The sequence below is a fragment of the Lolium perenne genome, chromosome 2, assembly GCF_019359855.2.
Source record: "Lolium perenne isolate Kyuss_39 chromosome 2, Kyuss_2.0, whole genome shotgun sequence".
NCBI classification, from domain to species: domain Eukaryota; kingdom Viridiplantae; phylum Streptophyta; class Magnoliopsida; order Poales; family Poaceae; genus Lolium; species Lolium perenne.
In genome coordinates, this window is record NC_067245.2 from 21,399,416 (window position 1) to 21,418,656 (window position 19,241).

Genomic DNA, 19,241 nt, shown 5'->3' on the forward strand with positions numbered 1-19,241 from the left:
GGAACATCCCTATCGATCCTTATACAGTAGGTCAATGCTTGATGGGTAGTAATACTAATACCCCGGAGCTTTGTTTTTTCTTTGCATACAGGGTTTTGTCACATGCCACCGCACTGCACTGGACCGGTGTTCAACTTCTGAATTTCAAAGTTCAAACACTTCGCTTCTATCTCTCTCTCCTGCTGTCCTGCATAGTATGACATGAAAACTGCTGAAGTTGATACACAACAGGCGACTAGCTAGACAAACAGGGTGCACGAGAAACGAAGGGAACACTTCGCCGTGGACGCATCATGGCGAATATGCAATGCAATATTGGGCATGTTGCAATGGCATTTTGACTTTGGCCGTGGAGCCTGGAGCGGTTGTCGTTTCTCGTGGATGCAGCCAACAGAGTCAGGAATCTCGTAGCTCGACATGCTTGTTCGTTTCCTGGATGCCAGACGCATCCCTTGATTCCTCCCAATATTCTTATATTTTTCTCCCATTACAATACTGTCAACCTAAGCCAAGCATCAAACTATGGAAGCGATGCCTGAATGCTAGACTTGATGATCGCATCCCTTGTTAGTTTGTTGCCTAGTTTATGCATTGGTGTGCTGTCGCAAGTGTCAACGGGTTGAACTATTCAGCCTGCGCCATCTGACAGATATACTTATCCATCTCGAAGTAGTTAACAAATGGAGAGCATACTTCTGCTGAATATTCGTTTCCTTTTTTTTCTTGGAAAAGGACGCGTAATAGGGTCACGGGTGCTATTTTATGTATTCTGGAAAAAAAGTTTAGTTATAGTACCACCAGTTCAAAACATGCATGCTGTCCACATACTTTGCTGTCTCCCCAATTGACAGAAAATGACATATACAGACCTTTTTTTTTTGCCACAGCCAGCAAAATTCATATTTACACCCGAAGCTAGCATTTATTTATTTACTTGACTGTCAACTTAAGAGTGATTGATCAAGTCGCTGTTCACCCAGGTCAGGTGAGCTACTTGGAATCACTGCTTCAAGCCGCTCCTAGAAGCCTGTCTTTAGCTGCACAGATGCCTTTCTGCAGATCGATGTATTTCTGCACTGAAATTTCCGAAAAGGCTTCAAGCTTCGCTATGAATGTCACGAGGCTTGACTGTATATCTGCAGCGGTATAATTTCTCGGGACCTCTTCCTCATCGTTTAGCGTCTGATCGAGGCCTTGATTCAAATGGCGTGGCAAATGTCTTCTTATATCTGCAGCTAGACCCGCGATAGCTTCTTCCAAGTCTTGGGTCGGTAAATCGTCCAGTAACTTTATCCAGATTTCACAGGTGATAAATATGGGGGCAACAGCACACTCTGTTAGTGTGACATCGACGACGTTCTGCTTCCTGGAGCCCTTCTTCTTCTTCAGAGGTTTCATGCACTTGTGCAACCACAAGTTTAAGCTGTGCAGGTAAGCCTTATGTGACGCAACCCAGTTTTGGAAGTTCCAGCACAGTTTGCTGAGCTCAGCCGAGAGGAGAAGGGCAGCTTGGCATTGAGACTCGGAGTCCAATGGTATTTCTAGTTTGCACCTGCTGGATAGTAACTTGATGATCGCATGTTGACGCCTATGGCACTGAAGCATGGTTGCCCACATCCTGGTTAAACTGCAGGAGAAAAATTAACAGGTACTTCATCAGATGTATATAACTGCCAATATGTTAACTAATCTTCCTCTTCTGAATCAGTGCCTGACACAATCTTATAACACACACAACCCAAGTGCAGTTTAATATATTTTTTGGGCGAAAATGCAGATGGAGCTGCTATTTCATTGATCAAAGCAGAAGAGTACAAGAGTACCAAGCTAAAAGCAGAAAAAGAAAAGTATGCTCTATCTAACTAGGAAGGTACAGCAACAGCTACAACACATACAAGGAGAAGTGCAGTTTAATATATAGAAATTGAAATGGAGAAACATACTTCTCAATTAGTTCATCCAGCTGTGGTTGAAGCTCTTTATCCCTTAGATCTTCTATGTTGTTAGAAATGAAGTCTATTTTCTGAATAGCCACTAGGACTCTCGAATGCAAGTCTTTTACTGTAGCACGGGTAAAATCAGTAATGATCTGATTTTTCCCTCGTGACTCCTGGTCGCTCAGTTGCTTACATTTCTCATCATATTTCTTGCATATGGAGCTGCTGGCCTGAAAGCATAATCACACTTACGTTACCAAATGGCAATGGGCCGCAGAAACTGTAAATCATATTACCATATGACAACCTTTATCAGTTTTCCGTTTGACATTTCAAGGCAATTTTGGCTCTGTGGAACTCTCCATCATATGTATAAAAAGGTAATTTGTACATGAATTTTATTACTTCCTCCGGTCCAAATTAATTGGCACAAGCATATACTATGTCCAGTACAGGCGTACTCCTGAGTCGTGTCAATTAATTTGGGCCGGAGGGAATATCATAATAGTAAATCGGAACAATCAAGATATATTTCATAATGCTCTAAGGAAAGGGAAAAACCGAAAAGAGAGACTGTTAACAGAAATGGGGAAAATGCATTAATATTCAAAGTGTGCACATGGAGTAGCATGCTGTTACCTTAACTTCATCATAAAGCTTAGTTTCCCATGCATACAATCTATCTAGCGTTGATGTATGTATGTCAAGAATATGCCCAGGAGGATTTTTTGATGGCAACAATTGTGAAGACACTGATCTATGCCAGGTAAGATACTTTATCTCAGCTTGAGGAGGAGCTGCATTAAACCATGGTAGATTAAATTACTTGTCACTGTAAAAGACCACCTCTGCTGTCGTACAATAGAAAAAAGGAAAAAAAAATGCTGAGCAAAAAACAAGAGTAAGATCAATTGCCTGGGGAGCGTATTGCATATATAAAACTAATCTCAGTAGAATAGAAAGGAAAATAAAAAAACAAATTAAGCAAACTTTAAATTAACGAGTATGGGAACAGGCAATAAAATAGTATTACTCCCTCTCTCCCATGAAACATGTCTTAACTTTGTCTAAATTTGGGTGTATCTTGGCACTAAATAGTATTTTTTAACACAGTAACAGTAATAACTGCAAAGAGACAACTTACGTTCAGGAACAGAAACCTCCTCTTTGCAGCAGATGAGAAATGTTGCAAGAAAATTTAATGCATTTGATCCATGTGCTGCATCAAAATATTAGTTTGAACAAATGTCAAGAGAATCTGAAAAAATGGATCATGCAACAGAAATATACGTTGCTTGACATCTAACCTATTTCTTCAGATAGCAGAGGGCGGAACTGGATTTTATCTTCTTCCAGAATCATGGGGACTTGTTTTCCAGAATCACCTGCCCTAAAGAATAATATCTCAATCTCTTTCATGCATGAAGATAAGTCCCTCACCACATTGCTGACATCAGGATAATGTTCCTTGGAGTCCATGTGACGAGTAGGCACAGAAGATGACACCACATTAACTAGGTTCATGGCAGGAATTTCATCATTTTCATTTGTAATAACATCTATTGTTCTGCTCTTGTGTTTGAGGCTGTATGATGAAGCAATATTTTCTGAAGCTACACTTTTTGAGGCATGATCTGCGGTTGACTGTTCTGTTGAAGTACTATGGCTCTTGGACACCTGCTCCAATGTTTCAGTGGATGGATCTGAGTCTGCAAAATCCTCCTCATTTGCAGCACCCTTATCTCCTTCAAAACATTTTTTCAGAAGAGAACCTGTGTCTTTAAGCGATACTATGTAATCGTAATGAGTAGATGCAAGAGCGCATCGCCTATCAAGTGCCTCTCTAACAATACGCTTCCTCTCCTGGCATAACACAAGGACCTTGTCGTCTTCCATCTTAGAAGATGCCACCCCCATTTTCAGGTGCAACAACCAGCGGCATGCAAAGTCGCATAAAGATTACCCGCACATGCGAATCCGAGGACATTCATGGAAGTTAACCGCAGACGGCAGATCCCTGGCTGTTATTTATAAACAATGGCATCAGAATTAGTGCCTGTGAAGCTGTAATATTTTGAATCATCACAGTCAAACGATATACTAATATTGGCAAAGTCAACAAGACTGATGTACCCACTAAGTGAAATAAGGATACATCGTACACAACAATACAATTTCTCCAGAATCAAGAGATTCATCATGTGAAACAAATCGCCACTATGTATTTTGAAACGTTTAACCAAAAACAGATAAAATTGAAGGCTACATAACTGACCTGTTTGAATGTCAGTTAATCTAGTCGTTAGAGTTTCAGTTAGAGTGTGTTCGGTTAGTTCATCAGCTATTTTCAGGGTTTTCAGCTAGCTAGTTTCCTGTTTAGCCTGACCCAATCTCCCCCTGTAAACATGATTGGCTAGACGTGGGATGGCACATTCAATTAGGGCATTGTGTATCCATACACGATTGATTTCTTCCTGAACAAAAGGCAGTCAAGAACGCAGAAGAGCTGCAAGTTGTTCGCATCGCAAATACTGTCTCCACTCTGAATATCTCTGAACTTGCGTTCTCCCAAACTCCACATAGAATTGAACTGATCATCATGGAAGTATCAAGTATGGAACACTAAGCCTAAAGAAAAACAAAATCAAGTATGGAACAGTACTACCAAAGGTGACAAGGTTCAGCAGGCAGCGGCAGCGCTAGGTGTATTCACGTATATGCACATGAATACCCATGATTTTGACAAAACAATGTAAATTTAGGTAAAACAGAGATTTTGTTTTTTTTTATAGCAAAAACAGCAAGGATTTTGGCAAAATGAATACCCATGATTGAGAATGAATACACAGCTGGCGACGCCAGTGTCAACAGGTGAAACGGAACTCTGCTAATTTGCATCAAGGTCATCACCGGAAACCCAAACAACTGTACATGACTAAGCTAGCAAGGTGTAAAGCTATTAAAAAATGGACGAGTTTTCTAGCAGCAGAGTCCATGAACCAAATTATACGTGTGGAACCAAAGGGGAGCATTTCCAAACTGTAACCAAATTTTATATCGTCTTCTGCCCGAATTCGAGCCGATCAACCACACTGTCGACTGTTAATCCCTTGCAGGGGAACAGATTAGACGAACTAACTAAACCGTCACGATTCCAAATAAAGGAAACTATGTGAATCACCATTAAGAAGCCAACTGGTAGTAATGTTCCTCTATAATCCACTAGCACTCTAGCACATCGGCAAATCCATTTCACACCTCCAAGAGAGAACAACAGAAAAGTACAATCACCTTGCTGGGCAGCCACTTGGACCACTACCGGATTTGATAGCCGCACCCCGGCCCGGCCGGCGCGGTCTTCCGCGGATACTTCCGGGTCCACCTCCACGAGCGCAGCGGGAACGACGGAGGAGCCGGGACGAGGCGGGGAAGCAGAGAGCGGGTCTGAGGAGGAGCACCATTGCCGCCGCATATACGCATCGCCGGAGGAGAGCGAGCGCCATCATTCATTCAGCGGCGGAGTAACTGCAGATGCGAGCGTGTGTGGCGCAACGCGACTCCGCGGGCCTTCTCGTGGTGGGCCACCGCAGAGGAGTCACTCTCCCCCTCGAGTCCTAATCCAGCTCGCATTTATGGCACGCGCGGCCCATCTAGTTAGACATTTCGGCCCATACTACGGCCTGTTTAGAAGCCCGGCCCACCGGGAGATCCATCTCGCTGCAGGCCCCGGCCCAGATAAACCCGCTCCCGTCTCCACATCCCAGTTCAAACCTCCTGGATTCGCGTCCCCTCTCCTCCCGAAATCATATCTCTTTCTTCCGCTCCCAAAAGCTCACGATTCCGTTCCAGGACCCCAAATCTTCGCAGTAATTAGAGCGCGGTTAATCAGCGGCGCCGGCCCCGGATTCCCCGACCGTTGCCGCAGGCGGCGCACACAGGTTGGCTCGCGTCCTGCTCCTCCTCCTCTCGCCGCTCCATTTCTTGGTGTTCAGTTCTCCGTTCTTGTTCCGGGCTGTTCAGCCGTTTCTAAATTCCGAGTCGGATTCCTGTGCTCCGCCGCTCTGAGGTTCTGAATCGCGGGCGAGGTCCGGTTTGGTTCTTGGTGTGCTGGGCGGGACTGGAGCGTCGTGGGGTCTGTATGCGACCTGTTCGACCAATTTCCTCACCCGACTTATTGAGATGCGGCGGCCGGCAAGTGCACGCTAGCTAGGTATCTTGCAAATGTAAATGTTTTTGCGGGAATTATGTTGCGGATATCTGTCGTGCCTGGTTCCCAACTCCACCGTCGACTTATTCTTGTCTACCTCTACTTCCTGAAGAAATGGTTTGGTGTAGCATCTGGCTCCACTAGAATTTATTTTGCAGATCAACTAGGGGTAGTCAGTAGTCTAACTTGCTGCATGTGATTTAGTCCGTGGTTACTTCATTACTAAGCAAGATCCGATCCATGCAGGGACTCATCCGCGGGGATCCGTGAGTCCACAACACTTCCTCTAAGATGCGGCGATTCTTTTTGTTCGGATCCTCCACAGCAAACGAGGGGAACGGAAGTGGGACACCAGGCGAGGATGGCAAGAGCAAGCATAAGAACAGGAAGACAGTGGAGGAGGGCGAGGGCAATGCCAATTCTAGTTCCAGATCTGATGACCGTGGCGCAAGGATATCCAGATCACAAAGCCGCCGCCATGGGAAGCTGAGCAACGAGGAGCCATCCAATCCGAGGCAGCTCAGGAGGTGTATGTCGTTCTCGTCCGCGGCCACCAACAGCTGCTTGAAGGAGCGGAGCTTTAGCTTCTCGGGCGATGTTCCTGGTTCTTTCTACAATGAGTCTGATGCGCCTCGGCACGCAGAAGATGTCAAGTAAGTTTTGGTTTACTTTCTGGTTGTTATCAGCATTCCGTTAAATCTAGGATGTTTGCCATCATTGATCAAACTACTGTGGCGTATTGATGCCAGTGATCTGTCGTTCGTTCCATTCTAGCAGTGACAAGAAAAGGAAAATGAGAACAGATCAGGATACGCTTGTTACGTGAATCTGCAAAGATCACTCATTCTAATCCATGAGCCATCTTTGTAAATGCTTAATTATTTGTCATATGCCCTTGCAAATTTTCAGTTTCATTATAACAGTTCTCCGGATATATATGTAAGAGGTGTCCTATAGAGCTCCCATTCTAAATCATTCTGATTATTTTACTTGCAGTCACTATGCATGGTCTCCAGAAAGGCATCCAGTCTCGAGAGAACACTCTATAAAGGTTCCAAAAGCACATTCAGTTCTGGAAACAGATTCTCCTCGTTCAAGATGTCATTCATGCTCAACAGGGCACTCTCCTCCTACCTCCCCTGTTGCCCTGAGATGCAGGTCTACAAGGCTAGGCAATTTATTGAACAAGAATGAAGTTCTGGATAGGTACATTGAGGGAGAGCAGGAAGCTGCCATTCAAAGCGAGAAACGAAGGCAGAGCTCTCCCACCAGATCTGTGGGTTCGAGTTCAAGAAGGCCACCTCGACCCCATTATGCAGTGCCATCTTTTCAAAAGTCGGTGAAAGAGAGCCTTGAGACCTACCCAAATGTGAATGGAAATGATGCCTATCTCCATCAACTCGCTCAAGAACGTTCAAGTGACTCCTACAAGAATACAACTCTTAGCAATGCAAGTAAAAATCATGCAAGTGTTTTGGATGATTTTGGAAGATTTCCACATGTAGAAGATTACAAATCAGAAAGTTTTCCATCTGTTGAAGATATCTACGAGGACTTTCAAGATGTGCAACTTTCAAATGTCATTCAGGATGCCCCTCAGAATTATCATGATAATGACATGGACTTTGCCCTAGAAGAGCAAGAAACTGATGAAAAGTTGCTTCAGAGGGCAAAAGAAGTTGAAGAGAGGTTTATAGCTCTCTCTGGAGACAGTTATGAGCTTAACATATCCAGGTATAAGCGATTAAGTTCAAATGAAATGTTCCAGTTGCTTCAGTGTTTGACTGAAGATAGGAGGCAGCTAGCAGATGAACTTTCTTCGCAGATTAAGGCACGCCTTACTGAAAGGTTTAATGCCAAAGAGCAGTACAAACGATCAATGAAGGAATCGGACATCAGAGCAAGAAAGTTGGAGAAGGAGAAGACTGAAATACAGAGTGCTCTGGAGAGAGAGATTGACAGGAGGTCAAACGACTGGTCAGCCAGGCTATCGAGGTTTCAATCTGAAGAAGAGAGACTACGTGAACGAGTGAGAGAACTTGCAGAGAAAAATGTCTCGTTTCAGAGAGAACTCACTTCTATTGAGGCAAACAGAGTTGATGCATCTGAAAAGGTTGCAAGTTTGGAGATGCAAAATAGAAAACTAACCGATGAGCTAGAGAAAGTCAGAAAAGAGCACAACAATCTCCAAAAATCTTCAGTAGAGTTGCATGCTCAGTTTACCAAGGTTGCAGAGGAAAAGGGTCATATCAGAGGATTCTTGAAAGATAAGGATGGTGATAACAAGGCATTGCACCAAGTGGTTGCAAGGCTACAAACAATATGCAATGAACAAGAAAAGACAATTGCTGGTCTGAGACAGGGATTCAGTGCTGAGTTAGATAAGGAATCTGCTGGATGCAGCAGTGAGAGAAAGAGTAGGATCCAGATAGAACTTATTAGACTGACAGGAGTGGAGCAGAAGCTGAGAGGGGAAGTTCAGTCTCGGCGTCTTGAAGTAGAAGCTCTTAGGCAAGAGAATATTGCACTCCTAAATCGTCTACAAAGTACTGAAAATGGGTCAAGCTTTTCCTCAATTCGGCTTGCCCAGGAACTTCAGGCCAGAGTGGACAATTTGCAGATACAAGGCTTGTCGTTGCTTGATAAGACTAGCCAACTTTGCACCAAATTGTTGGACCTCGTGAAATGCAGGAGGCATGAAAATGAACATGACACAGATATTGATGCATTAGACTACACACTGGAGTTCCAGAGCATCAAAGGGGGGATTGAGAACATGAAAAGAAGCTTGCGGGCAACCAATGCTGTGCTTGCTGAAAAGCAGAATTTGATAGAAAAATCTGGAGAGGCTGCAGCTGGAGGTACTTCTCCCAGGGCGCAGAAGGATGAGTTGTATCTGGTACGCAAGCAAGTATTCTATGCAGTAACTTATTTTCTTATTATGCCAAGGTGTTTCATTTTCTGTTGGGATAAGAACCATAGATTGATTTGAGAGTCACATGTATGTTTTTGTAAGGAAACCATGACATAAGATCTTTTATGTGATATCTCTAGTGTGTTGAGTCAGTATCAGGAGCTTGCTTAAATAAACTATTATGGAAACTGTAAATGTTTCAGATCCTTGATCCTATTTTCCCATTATTTGTTCTTACTGTAGGTTGATTCTGAATTCAAGCTGAAAGAAGAGGCTCTTCTCAGTAGAGTACTAAAGGAGGCACTTTTGTCGAAGGAGCTTGACATTGAGCAGCTGCAGTCAGACGTGGCATCTTTGCTTCGTCTCCAAGATGTGATGAGAAATGAAGTCCAGAGAGTCCAAGATGAACTGTCTTGCATCACCCACAAGGCTAAACATATGGAGCTTCAGGTATCATCCTATCCCTATATTCCGTAACAAGCCAGTACTTGATTCTTCTTGTCTGGTAATATATGGGTTTGGACAATGACCTTACTGATGGATGTTGTAGACTATTGGACTACTCAAATCAAGTTATTTAAGCAGCCTTTTTTTTCTCTCCAGCTAGTCCTGGCCATACTAGAATTTTGTTTTGATGCTGGATTCTATGGAAAATTTGTTGTAAATACCTCTTGAGCATCTGCTGCTGCATCCTTTGTTTGTTCACATATTCGTTGCACCTGGCAGGGTTCTAAGAAAGACGAGTCGATCAACCAAATCCAGCAGGATTTCCAGGAATCCTCCAAGGAGCTAAGTTCCCTCAGAGGACAGTTGAAGATAGTCACCGATGAACGGGACCTCTCGTGGCAGGAAGCGAAGCAGCTTCGCAGAACAACAACTGTCATGCAGAACGAGATTGGCTCACTCAAGAAGAAGATCGAATCCCTTGAGGAAGACATCCTTGTCAAGGAGGGGCAGATCTCGATACTACAGGACAACATCTACAAGCCTCCGCTCGACTTCATCTGCAGCCCTACAACGATGAAGCAATTCGGCATGGAGTGAAAAAGTTGCATAGCAAAAGGAAGGTTTTGCAGCAGTCCTTGGGTAATATATATAGCTTTTCTTATATACTTTCGTGAACAGGGAGAGATAGATGCCTATGGTGCATAGGCTGTTCATATGCTTCCATAGTATCTTGGGTACACCATAGTCTTTACACCCTTTTTGTAAAGCAATGCATATACATCACAACCTGTGATGGTCTTGCTGCGGTCTGAAGTTTCTGCACTATGAGATCTTTGTGATGGTAATGTGAATCGTCCCTTTCCTTGGTTTCCAATTTATTTTCGTTCGCTGGTGACTGTATGTATTGCGTGGTTAGTTCTGTAACTGAGCAGCATAACACCTTGTGCTAAGCAATGCATACATCTGTCACCGACTGTTTCAAGTCTTGATAACCATTTTATGATGTGTCTGGACTATGATGTGTCTGGCGATGTGTAACTATCGTGCATTTTAACTACTCCTACCCAATTTGTATTTGTTCACTTGTCCACTGTACACATGGGCTTGCCGTGCTGTGAACTTCACATTTGTCACAATTTATTTCCCAGTGGCGACTGCTTGAGAGCTGAGAGTTACGGACATGGACTTACATGACATGTTGGTGCATCAAGCTGCTAGCATTTTGTTGACCATGTTAATGCGACGTGGGTAAGTTCACTGTTCTGGATATGGTTTGAATGATTGTATCCAACTATTCATTACCAAAAGGAAAAAAATAAAGTACTAACAGATGTCTCGAGCGAAAAATGGTTTTGTGCACAAGTGAGGTGGGGGTCAGGGGTCACTTGCATCTACAGTAGTAGTCGCATTGAACCGCAAGATCACGCGAGCTCTGACTCGAAGAATGGTTTTCTTTCCTTGGGGTGGCGTCGTTATCCCGGAGAGGAACCCGGCTTCAATGCGGCGCCGATCGTGTCACCTCTATCTATCAAAGGTCAACATGACGCTCCATGTCCCGGTGCCGCAGCCCCACCCGCCTGCTTATATCGCCCAAAGCGACGACACCAGGCTAGCTAGACGAGAGGTACGGTACAGTACGTGACCAACCAAGCAGAGAAGAGAGACAAGAGATCGTTGGCCATGGCGAGCGTGTGCACGCTCCTGTTCGTCGCCGTGCTCCCTCCGCTGGCGGTGCTCCTGGTCACCGTGGCCGGCCGCGCCGCCGTGCGCGGGGTGGGCGCGCTGGCGCGCGCGCACTTCGCGTGGCCGGCGGGGTCGCCGTTCATGCACGTGGATCAAGGGCTGCGGCGGAAGGGCGGCCGGTGGGCGGCGCTGGGGCAGCGTGACCACGAGCTGCGGGTGACGCTGCACCGCCGGTCGACGAAGGGCGAGGACGAGCCGGCGGTGGAGTGCGTGTTCTGCCTGAGCGGCGTGGAGGAGGGGGAGGAGGTGCGGGAGCTGCGGTGCCGGCACGTGTTCCATAGGGCGTGCCTGGACCGGTGGCTGGCGACGCCGCCCGCCACGTGCCCGCTCTGCCGCTCCCGCCTCCTGACGACGCCGCCATGCGCCGGCGAGGACGAGGAGGAGCTGGACCTGGACTCCGACCTGGTGCTGCTCATGGCGTACGTGCACGGCGGCGGCAGCAACTGGTTCTGGTCGCCATGATCCATGCCCCATATCGTCGTTTCTGTACAGCTAGCTAGCGTACGTGCACCGGTACGCCGTACACGTACGTACGGCGATCCGCACGTCGTCTCGGCAGTTTTTGTTTATTGTTTTCTGAGCTTGATGGAGCCATTTCTAGTTTATTTCTTTGTTTTTTTGGCGGGATTGTGTACGGAGGATTGTGGATATGGCATGGGAGCTCCGAGCTCCAGCTTACTTTTGCAGTTTGTTAATGGTGGTGCATGCGCGCTCGCAATACAGGGTGGCAGAGCGTGCTGCTTGGTGGCCGCCACGTACGTCTCGGCGGGCGCACGTTGTTCCCGCCTGCCTCGACGTGTGTCATGACGACGGCCTCGTGTGCACGCAGCCGCAGGCACAGCTAGCTAGTCGCATGCATCTATACCTTTCAGTTTTTAATGGCTTGCGTTGACAGTGTCGATCTGGCCTTAACTTCATCGACGGTGGCATGGAAATATCGGACCCAAAGTCTTAGTCGACGACGTGGACGAAAGATAGAGTTGCAGCGGATATATATGATATTGCACCGTGAGAAACGAGCATATCATCATCATTGTATAATCGCACAACACACGTGCACTGACGCATGTACAGCCGATCAGTGTCGAGGACGAATGCACGATGCATCCAAAGGAATGGCTATGGCATATGACACGTACGGATGTAAATAGTACGGGTGATTTTCGTTTCAAATTCGCGTCCTTTTTGATGATGTGGTGTGCACATTATCAATCAACCGAGTGTAAATTTAGATGCAAATGTTGGTCAATAGAAAGTGTTGAGCGTCAAATTCCCCGATCCCCTGGCCATCCGTTGAGATAAATCTAACCATCACATACGGGTGTTGAGATAAATCTAGACATCACATACGGGTCAATAGTCGCACGGAAAAAACAAGAAGGGACACTTCCATTGTCTTCCTCCTCTCGACCCCTCATGTAGAGAGGATCTCGGCATTATCGGCAACTCCGGCTTGGAGCAGCACCAGCGACATTGAGCCCGGCTTGAAGCACACTAGTGGAAAACGGGGCAATGAATCAACACACCTCTGCAGAGTGTAATGAATCGTGACCTGTCACTCCCTGTTCCGGGATATGGAACTGCGAACGCTGCCGGAAAGGAGCTCCATGAAGTTCTAGTAAACCGGTGAAGGCTGACAGACATAGTTCTTCTGAATAAAAGCAACCTTTTGAAGAAATGATTATGAAAACCTGCATTGGTATTAGACTTTCTGGTCTAATGCCGTAGCTAGTGCATTAAACACCTCTTTCCCACTTGTTGAGTACGCTCGTACTCATCCCACTCTTAAATCCCCTGCTTAGATATGGAGGCATCGAAGGAGGATCTACAGTGCAACTCGAAGGCCGAGGAGTCAACAACTACTTCAAGAGACAGGAACCTATCAGAGAAGTCAGATACCACATACAACAAGGATAAAACCTAGCTTAGCAATAGAAAGGAATTTGTTTCCTAATCATAGCTTCTATTTAGCTAGAATCTATTCATAGCCCTATAGCTAGTCAAATACTCTACAAATAGAGTTTGTGATAGGATTAGACTACGGGTCGTTCTTCTGGAGTTTATTTGCAGATTTACCTCATTGTAAAGTAGGAGGCTGTACTGATCTTATGTAACAGAGTCTGTATGTAATTCTATAGACATGCCTTGGACCCGCATATGTTTCTGTTGTACCACTCTGAGCGATATAATACTAGTGGAACGGTGTTCCATTGGTGTTATATCAGACTTGCATACTGGTTTCTGCATTATCTGGGGAGGATTAGTCAGGCAAACCTTAGTCCCGGCTGGTGGGTGCAACCGGGACTAAAGATCTTTTTTTTGTCATCTAACAAAACTGTCGGTGGGATAAGGACGTGTGGGTAACCTTTAGTCCCGGCTGGTGGGTACAACCGGGACGAAAGATCTTTTTTTTGTCATCTAACAAAACTATCGGTGGGATAAGGACGTGTGGGTAACCTTTAGTCCCAGCTGGTGGGTACAACCGGGACTAAAGATGTCGGCAGGATAAGAACGCATGGGTGGACGCACTGCTCGATGAGATAAAGCATGTAGCGCTCGACGCCCTGTCGAAGGAACAAGACAAAGTAGAAGAGGTGCTGTGCCTATAAAAGGAGCATCGATACGCCTTGCCAAGCAGATCAACAAGCCAAGCAGAGTTTCATTCCCATAGATGAAGGAAAGGGTTGGGAAATCTCCCGTGGCGCAGCTTCTCGAAGATGTCGTTGGTGCACACGTCCTACGGCATCTTCCGAAGCTGCTCCTCGAAATTTTTTCCCTGCAAGCCCCTGAACGACTACATCTCCTCTAACAGTGTTGGGGAAATAGTTGGGAAATCTCCCGTGGCGCAGTTTCTCGAAGATGTCGTTGGTGCACACGCCCTACGGCATCTTCGGAAACTGCACCTTGGAATTTTTTCCTGCAAGCCCCTGAACGACTACATCTCCTCTAACAGTGTTGGGGAAAGGGTTGGGAAATCTCCCGTGGCGTAGTTTCTCGAAGATGTCGTTGGTGCACACGCCCTACGGCATCTTCGGAAACTGCGCCTTGGAATTTTTTCCCTGCAAGCCCCTGAACGACTACATATCCTCTAACAGTGTTGGGGAAAGGGTTGGGAAATCTCTCGTGGCGCAGTTTCTCGAAGATGTCGTTGGTGCACACGCCCTATGGCATCTTCGGAAACTGCGCCTTGGAATTTTTTCCCTGCAAGCCCCTGAACGACTACATCTCCTCTAACAGTGTTGGGGAAAGGGTTGGGAAATCTCCCGTGGCACATCTCCACTTTTAATATCTTACATATAGTTAAATGATTACACAAAAATAAATGGGAAATTGATTGCCATGTTGAGATACTCATTTGTGCCATGAACATTCTTCAATTAACTTGATGATGGAGCATCTTCATCATTTAACCTTCTTCGGCCGTAACCATGGAGCATCTTCATCATTTAACTTGATGTTTGGATCAATGTTCACTCTGAAGGGTGGAATTTCATCAAACTTATTATAATCTTCTGACATGTCTGTCTTGTCCTCCACTCCCACGATGTTTCTTTTTCCAGAAAGAACTATGTGCCGCTTTGGCTCATCGTTTGATGTATTTGTTTCCTTATGTTTCCTTTTTCTTGGTTTGGTAGACATATCCTTCACATAGAAAACCCGAGCCACATCCTTGGCTAGGACGAATGGTTCGTCTCTATACCCAAGATTGTTGAGATCCACTGTTGTCATTCCATACAACTTGTCTACCTAAACCCCGCCTCCAGTTTTGTTGACCCATTTGCACCTAAACAAAGGGACCTTAAAAGAAGGTCCATAGTCAAGTTTCCATATATCCTCTATGTAACCATAATATGTGTCATTTGGGCCTTCATTCATTATTGCATCAAATCGGACACCACTGTTTTGGTTGGTGCTCTTTTTATCTTGGGCGATCGTGTAAAATGTATTCCCATTTATCTCGTACCCTTGGAAAGTCACTACAGTCGAAGATGGTGTCTGGGCCAGCAAGTACAGCTGATCTTCAATATCGATGTTATTCAGGAGATGTTTTTGCAACCAACTGTCGAAAGTCGACATGTGTTCACGTCTAATCCAATCGGTCGACTGCCCCGGGTTCTGGGAGCGTACAAAGTTCTTGTGGTCACCGATATACGGAGCCACCAAGGTGGAACTTTGTAGAACTATGTAGTGTGCTTGAGTCAAAGAAATCCCGTCCCTACATATCATTGATTTCCTTCCTAGCGTGCCTTTTCCACTTAGTCTCCCTTCATGCCGCGATTCAGGAACACCAATCGGCTTAAGGTCAGGAATAAATTCAACACAGAATTCAATGACCTCCTCTGTTCCATAGCCCTTGGAGATGCTTCCTTCTGGCCTAGCACAGTTATGAACATATTTCTTTAAGACTCCCATGAACCTCTCGAAGGGGAACATATTGTGTAGAAACACAGGACCGAGAATGGAAATCTCATCGACCAGGTGAACGAGGAGATGTGTCATAATATTGAAGAAGGATGGTGGGAACACCAGCTCAAAACTAACGAGACATTGGACCACATCATTCTGCAACCTCGGTAGAATTTCTGGATTTATTACCTTCTGAGAAATTGCATTGAGGAATGCACATAGCTTCACAATGGGCAGTCGAACATTTTCCGGTAGAAGCCCCCTCAATGCAATCGGAAGCAACTGTGTCATTATCACGTGACAGTCATGAGACTTCAGGTTCTGGAATGTTTTCTTCTTCATATTTATTATTCCCTTTATATTGGAGGAGAAGCCAGACGGAACCTTGATACTGCTCAGACATTCAAAAAATATTTCCTTCTCTGCTTTTGTAAGAGCGTAGCTGGAGTAATGACGTCCTTTATCTCTCTCATGCAGTTTTTTGGGGTCTTTCCTTCGTTGCTGGTCCTCCCGTGCTTCTGGTGTATCTTTTGTCTTCCCGTACACGCCCAGAAAGCCTAGCAGGTTCACGCAAAGATTCTTTGTCACGTGCATCACATCGATTGAAGAGCGGACCTCTAAGACTTCCCAATAGGGTAGATCCCAAAATATAGATTTCTTCTTCCACATGGGCACGTGTCCGGCAGCGTCATTTGGAACAGACCGTCCGCCAGGACCCTTTCCAAATATTACATCTTAATCCTTGAGCATACCAAATATATCAACACCATCACGATGGGGAGGCTTCCTCCGGTGATCAGCCTCACCGTTGTAATGCTTGCCTTTCTTTCTTACGGGATGGGTATGCCTAAGAAATCGACGATGCCCCAGGTACACGACCTTCTTACATTTTTCCAAATAATCACCTTCGAGCTCATGTAAACAGTGCGTGCATCCATTCTATCCCTTGTTTGACTGTCCTGAAATGTTACCAAGAGCAGGCCAGTCATTGATGGTTACGAAAAGCAGCGCTCGTAAGTCAAATTCCTCCTGCTTGTGCTCGTCCCACACAGGTACACCTTCTATGGACCACAGCTGTAGAAGTTCTTTGACTAATGGCTTCAGATACACATCAATATCGTTCCCGGGTTGCTTCGGGCCTTGTATGAGCACTGGCATCATAATGAACTTCCGCTTCATGCACAACCAAGGAGGAAGGTTATATATACAAAGAGTCACAGGCCAGGTGCTATGGCTGCAGCTCTGCTCTCGAAAAGGATTCATGCCATCTGTACTTAGACCAAACCTTAAGTTCCTTGCATCCGGTGCAAAGTTTGGGAACTCTCTATCGATTTTTCTCCATTGGGATTCATCAGCAGGGTGCCTCAACATCACGTCTTTCTTACGGTCTTCTTTGTGCCATCGCAACAACCTAGCACGCTCTTTATTTCTGAACAAGCGTTTTAGCCGTGGTATTATAGGAGCATACCACATAACCTTGGCAGGAACCCTCTTCCTGGGGCGCTCGCCCTCAACATCACCAGGGTCATCTCGTATGATCTTATACTGCAATGCAGTGCACACCGGACATGCATCCAAATTCTCGTAGTCACCGCGGTAGAGGATGCAGTCATTAATGCATGCATGTATCTTTTGCACATCTAATCCTAGAGGGCAGACAATCTTCTTCGCTTCGTACGTACTGGCGGGCAATTCGTTACCCCTTGGAAGCTTCCTCTTAATTATTGTCAGCAACTTTCCAAATCCTGAGTCAGTGACACCGTTCTCTGCCTTCCATTGCAACAATTCCAGTGTGCTGCCTAGCTTTTTATGGCCATCTTCGCAACTAGGGTATAACAATTTGTTGTGATCTTCTATCATCTTGTCGAAGGCCAACCTTTCCTTTTCAGTTTCACATTCTCTCCTTGCATCAGCAATGGCCCGACCAAGATCATCATCAGCAGGCTCATCTGGTGCCTCTTGATCTTCTACTTCATTGTCTTCATTGCCTTCTGCAGTATCATCGTATTTAGGGAAATTGGGATAACCGTCATCATCCTTTTCCTCTTCTTCATTGTCTTCCACCATAACCCCTCTTTCTCCGTGCTTGGTCCAACAATAGTAACTAGGCATGAAACCGGATCGCAGAAGGTGGCCGTGAATGGTACTCGAGTGAGCGTAATTTACGGTATTCTTGCAGTCAACACATGGACAATACATGAAGCCACCATATTTGTTTGCATCCGCCACGGCCATAAAATTACTCAGGCCCGAAGTGAACTCGTCAAAGCGTCGGTCAATGTACATCCATTGCCGATTCATCTGCATGATATAATTAAGCTGATCAAAACCATTACAGAACATCACGATGTATATATACACATGCATTTTATCAATTACAGATGAAAAAGGATAAAGTTGTTAACCTCGATGGAGAAGAAAAAAGCAAGTTAAGTGTGGCTTGATTTGTGTAAACTCAAGTGGCAAATCCTCTTAAGCATTTCATCGAACACCTCTTGTGCATGTGAAGAAGAGAGCAAAGCAATACACCCCTCTTGTGAAGAAAGTGAAAAAATGGCTAAGTGTGGCTCACACTTGGGCAGGGGCAAGGTTATATAGCCAGATTGGGGACTTTGTCCCGGTTTGTAATACAAACCGGGTCCTTTGGACCCGGTTTGTAAAGGACCCGGTTTGTATTACAAACCGGGACTAAAGGTTTCCCACGCCTGACACGGTCTGTCGCACCCTGCCGCCGACCCTTTAGTCCCGGTTTTTAGTACAAACCGGGACCAAAGGCCGCTAACGGACAGGCTCCAGCGAGTGGAGTCGCCCTGGGCCAAACGAACCGGGACCAATGCCCCCCATTGGTCCCAGTTTGGTTCAGAACTGGGACATTTGCTCCCAGGGGCTTGGGACCAAAGGCCTCTTCTCCACTAGTGGCACCCAAGCCCAACAACAGCACCGCCGCCCGCGCTCGCCTCTACGCATGCCGAGAAGCTCTGGCTGCTCCTTACATTACCAAAACCTCCTATTGGCAGAAACTTCATCATCGTATGCAACAATGCCCCTCGTCAGTCGTATCACTGCTATGGCCTGCCCGCGCCAGTAGGTGACGGAACTGGAAAGCTTGCAGCAACGCTGATGCATGTAAAATACATACATGAACTTTGTCGTTTATCATATTGACCCTGTTTCGTGTATTTTTTTACTTTTAGAGACCTATACGGAGTCAATTTGACCTGGAATTTTTGGAGCATCATTTTTTCATCGGGAGGAACAACATGGGCCCTTTAAGCACACCTGGAGAGGCCCGAGGGCCGAAAGAGCATAGCTTGCGGGGCCTGGAAGGCTTGCCGCGCCACCCAACTTCTTTCAGCCGTCGATCGCCCGTTTGCCCTAATTCTTTTGCGAACCGGCGTATTTTGCCTAAAAACCCTATAAATATGGCCCCGGAGAGTTCTAGGGAGGAGAGCGCCACAGAAAGACATAAACACCAAAACGGAGGCACCTGCAGAGAAGATTGGAGGGGGAAACTCCGTCGAGAGCACCGCCGGAGGGATGTCCACCTTCTCCAATGTCTTCATCATCACCACCATGACCAAGAATG

The 19,241-nt window shown here is 45.8% G+C and overlaps 3 protein-coding genes across 3 annotated transcripts; 2 read left to right on the top strand and 1 right to left on the bottom strand.

Annotated features, from left to right (window-relative positions):
- Nucleotides 1–741: 741 nt before the first annotated feature.
- LOC127331446 (protein ALTERED PHOSPHATE STARVATION RESPONSE 1-like) lies at nt 742–5,455 on the bottom strand. The gene is made up of 6 exons (XM_051357624.2): nt 5,229–5,455; nt 3,245–3,958; nt 3,082–3,156; nt 2,577–2,734; nt 1,944–2,167; nt 742–1,627 (listed from the first exon to the last, which is right to left on the bottom strand). The coding sequence occupies exons 2-6, from the start codon at nt 3,852–3,854 to the stop codon at nt 1,009–1,011; spliced, it is 1,686 nt and encodes a 561-aa protein (XP_051213584.1). The 5' UTR covers nt 3,855–3,958; nt 5,229–5,455; the 3' UTR covers nt 742–1,008.
- Nucleotides 5,456–5,724: 269 nt separating this feature from the next.
- Nucleotides 5,725–10,379, top strand: LOC127331447 (uncharacterized). The gene is made up of 5 exons (XM_051357625.1): nt 5,725–5,875; nt 6,391–6,797; nt 7,141–9,043; nt 9,302–9,508; nt 9,785–10,379. Exons 2-5 carry the CDS (start codon nt 6,436–6,438, stop codon nt 10,100–10,102), a joined length of 2,790 nt encoding a protein of 929 aa, XP_051213585.1. The 5' UTR covers nt 5,725–5,875; nt 6,391–6,435; the 3' UTR covers nt 10,103–10,379.
- A 717-nt stretch (nt 10,380–11,096) lies between these two features.
- Nucleotides 11,097–11,930, top strand: LOC127331448 (E3 ubiquitin-protein ligase EL5). Its single transcript, XM_051357626.2, has one exon. The coding sequence runs from the start codon at nt 11,186–11,188 to the stop codon at nt 11,708–11,710; it is 525 nt and encodes a 174-aa protein (XP_051213586.1). The 5' UTR covers nt 11,097–11,185; the 3' UTR covers nt 11,711–11,930.
- The last annotated feature ends 7,311 nt before the right edge of the window (nt 11,931–19,241 follow it).